Source organism: Apis dorsata, unplaced genomic scaffold, assembly GCF_000469605.1.
Source record: "Apis dorsata unplaced genomic scaffold, Apis dorsata 1.3 scaffold_382, whole genome shotgun sequence".
NCBI classification, from domain to species: domain Eukaryota; kingdom Metazoa; phylum Arthropoda; class Insecta; order Hymenoptera; family Apidae; genus Apis; species Apis dorsata.
This window is the reverse complement of record NW_006263644.1, coordinates 1,326,531-1,328,271: the sequence shown is the minus strand read 5'-3', so window position 1 is coordinate 1,328,271 and position 1,741 is coordinate 1,326,531. Positions and strand designations below refer to the sequence as shown.

Sequence of the window (1,741 nt, the reverse complement as noted above, 5' to 3'; positions counted from 1 at the left end):
AAAAAAAAAAAAAAAAAAACATTATACATAATTAGAACTTAATTTAATGTTTACTTTGGTGTAAAAGGTTCTGTTAACACCGATAATCGCATCAACAGATACTGGAAAGGAAGTGTGAATCGGGAAAGTAATCCCGGAAGAGCGGGGAACCACGGAGGATTTGGGGTGCGAACCACGTTGTCCTAATGACACGTTGGCGATAAAGCGTCGACTCGCAACAGGGGATCGAAGGTCACAAAGCGTGGAAAGCCGTTCCCATGCCTTATTGTGGAATCCCTATTGTGGGATAGGCATCAAGGAGGATCCTGTTAGTATCTTCAATCGATTTTATCTTCGTATTATCTCAACGCTTGAAATAAGTTTGTGCACATCGTCTGTCCTCCATTCGAGGATGTTAATTGAACGTTTAGCAACGATTTCGAATATATGTTGAAAATATATTGGTTGAGAAATTTTGTGCATGGTTACGTGTGATACGATGTGAATGTGGGAGGGTTGGAAGGTTGGGTTGAGTTACATTTCGTGTGCACGTGTCGCGAGATGAATATTGGGTATTTTTATATTGGGTGTTGAAATTACATTAGAAATTACTGAGAAGCTTTTACGAGTGGATCAAGTGCTATTTTGATAAAGGATGATTTATATGTGCAAAAATAAATGGAATAATATAATGATAATAATATTTGGAAAGTCTTTTACTTAGGATATTTCTGTTCAATTTTGATTTTCTTGAAAACAAGAATTGGAATACAAAAATTTTACGTATAAGATATAATTTTTCAATGGAAAATTATAATTATATTGATATATAATAAAAATTGAGACAGAAATAAAAGAAAGAAATTTACAATACGATTCAAAGCATTTCAGGAATTATAGTGAAGTGCTATATATAACGTTGAGAGGAAACATTTAATACCTTTTGTTATAATAGCATAAATCTATTATTTCATTTGCTTGAAAAAGAAAATTCCAATTTTATTTTTATCTTTTTTTTTTTTTTTTTGTTTCTAGGCAGATTTAAAATATCTCCTTCCCTAGAGGATTAAATTCTAAAACTTCTCCAAATTTTTACACCATTGGATCTAAATAATTCAAAAATTAAACGAGTTCCTTACCCATATTCCATTTAGCTCACCAATGAAACAGACTTCTCCTCCACGCTCGATTATCCACAACGCTCTCTCGCTTCTTCATATTATCCGATCGTGACGAGTGAAGAGAGATAATAACCATGGAAGTTGGGATACTGCGACAGATATTTATTGGGATCATTTGTAAGTAAGAAAACTAAATTATACAAGATTGAACCATCAACGTATATTAAACTTAAAGACAAAACGTAAAGACAAGATAGAATAGCACATTCTATGATTTTTTTGTATTATTTGATAATATTTAGTATTATTTCTTTAATAATACAAAGAAAAATCGAATAATTTTATAAAAATTTTATTCCTTGAAAAAACTGATTAAAAATGTTTGTTGAAGAAGTAAAAATTAATTTAAATTTAAGATGGTTTAAATGGTCACAAACTATATAATTTTTTCAAAAAAACTAATACTTTTTTTAGCAATATTCGCGTATGAAGTCGAATTTGACTTATCATTATACAATTTTTCTTTGTCAACATATATCATTTTAAAATCTTTCCAACATTTCTGTACTCTATAAAAATTGCATTAATCTCGAAAAACATTAATAACCACGTTGCCATCGTTTCATCCAAAAATCATCAAG

At 30.3% G+C, this 1,741-nt stretch overlaps 2 protein-coding genes across 6 annotated transcripts in view; both read left to right on the top strand.

The window, feature by feature from the left end:
- LOC102677163 (glutamate receptor 1) overlaps nt 1–1,741 on the top strand; it is a 286,138-nt gene that overhangs the window by 218,229 nt on the left and 66,168 nt on the right. The window lies entirely within an intron of this gene.
- LOC102676738 (facilitated trehalose transporter Tret1-like) overlaps nt 1–1,741 on the top strand; it is a 15,343-nt gene that overhangs the window by 10,082 nt on the left and 3,520 nt on the right. Inside the window, exons 2-3 of one of the 4 annotated variants that reach the window (XM_006618948.2) lie at nt 99–307; nt 1,015–1,277. In XM_006618948.2, the coding sequence (XP_006619011.1) occupies nt 1,235–1,277 (43 nt within the window). In that variant the 5' untranslated portion in view covers nt 99–307; nt 1,015–1,234. Of the gene's footprint in view, nt 1–98; nt 308–1,014; nt 1,278–1,741 lie in introns of those variants that run through there. The other 3 variants (XM_031512045.1, XM_031512047.1, XM_031512046.1) reach the window with 3 other exon arrangements.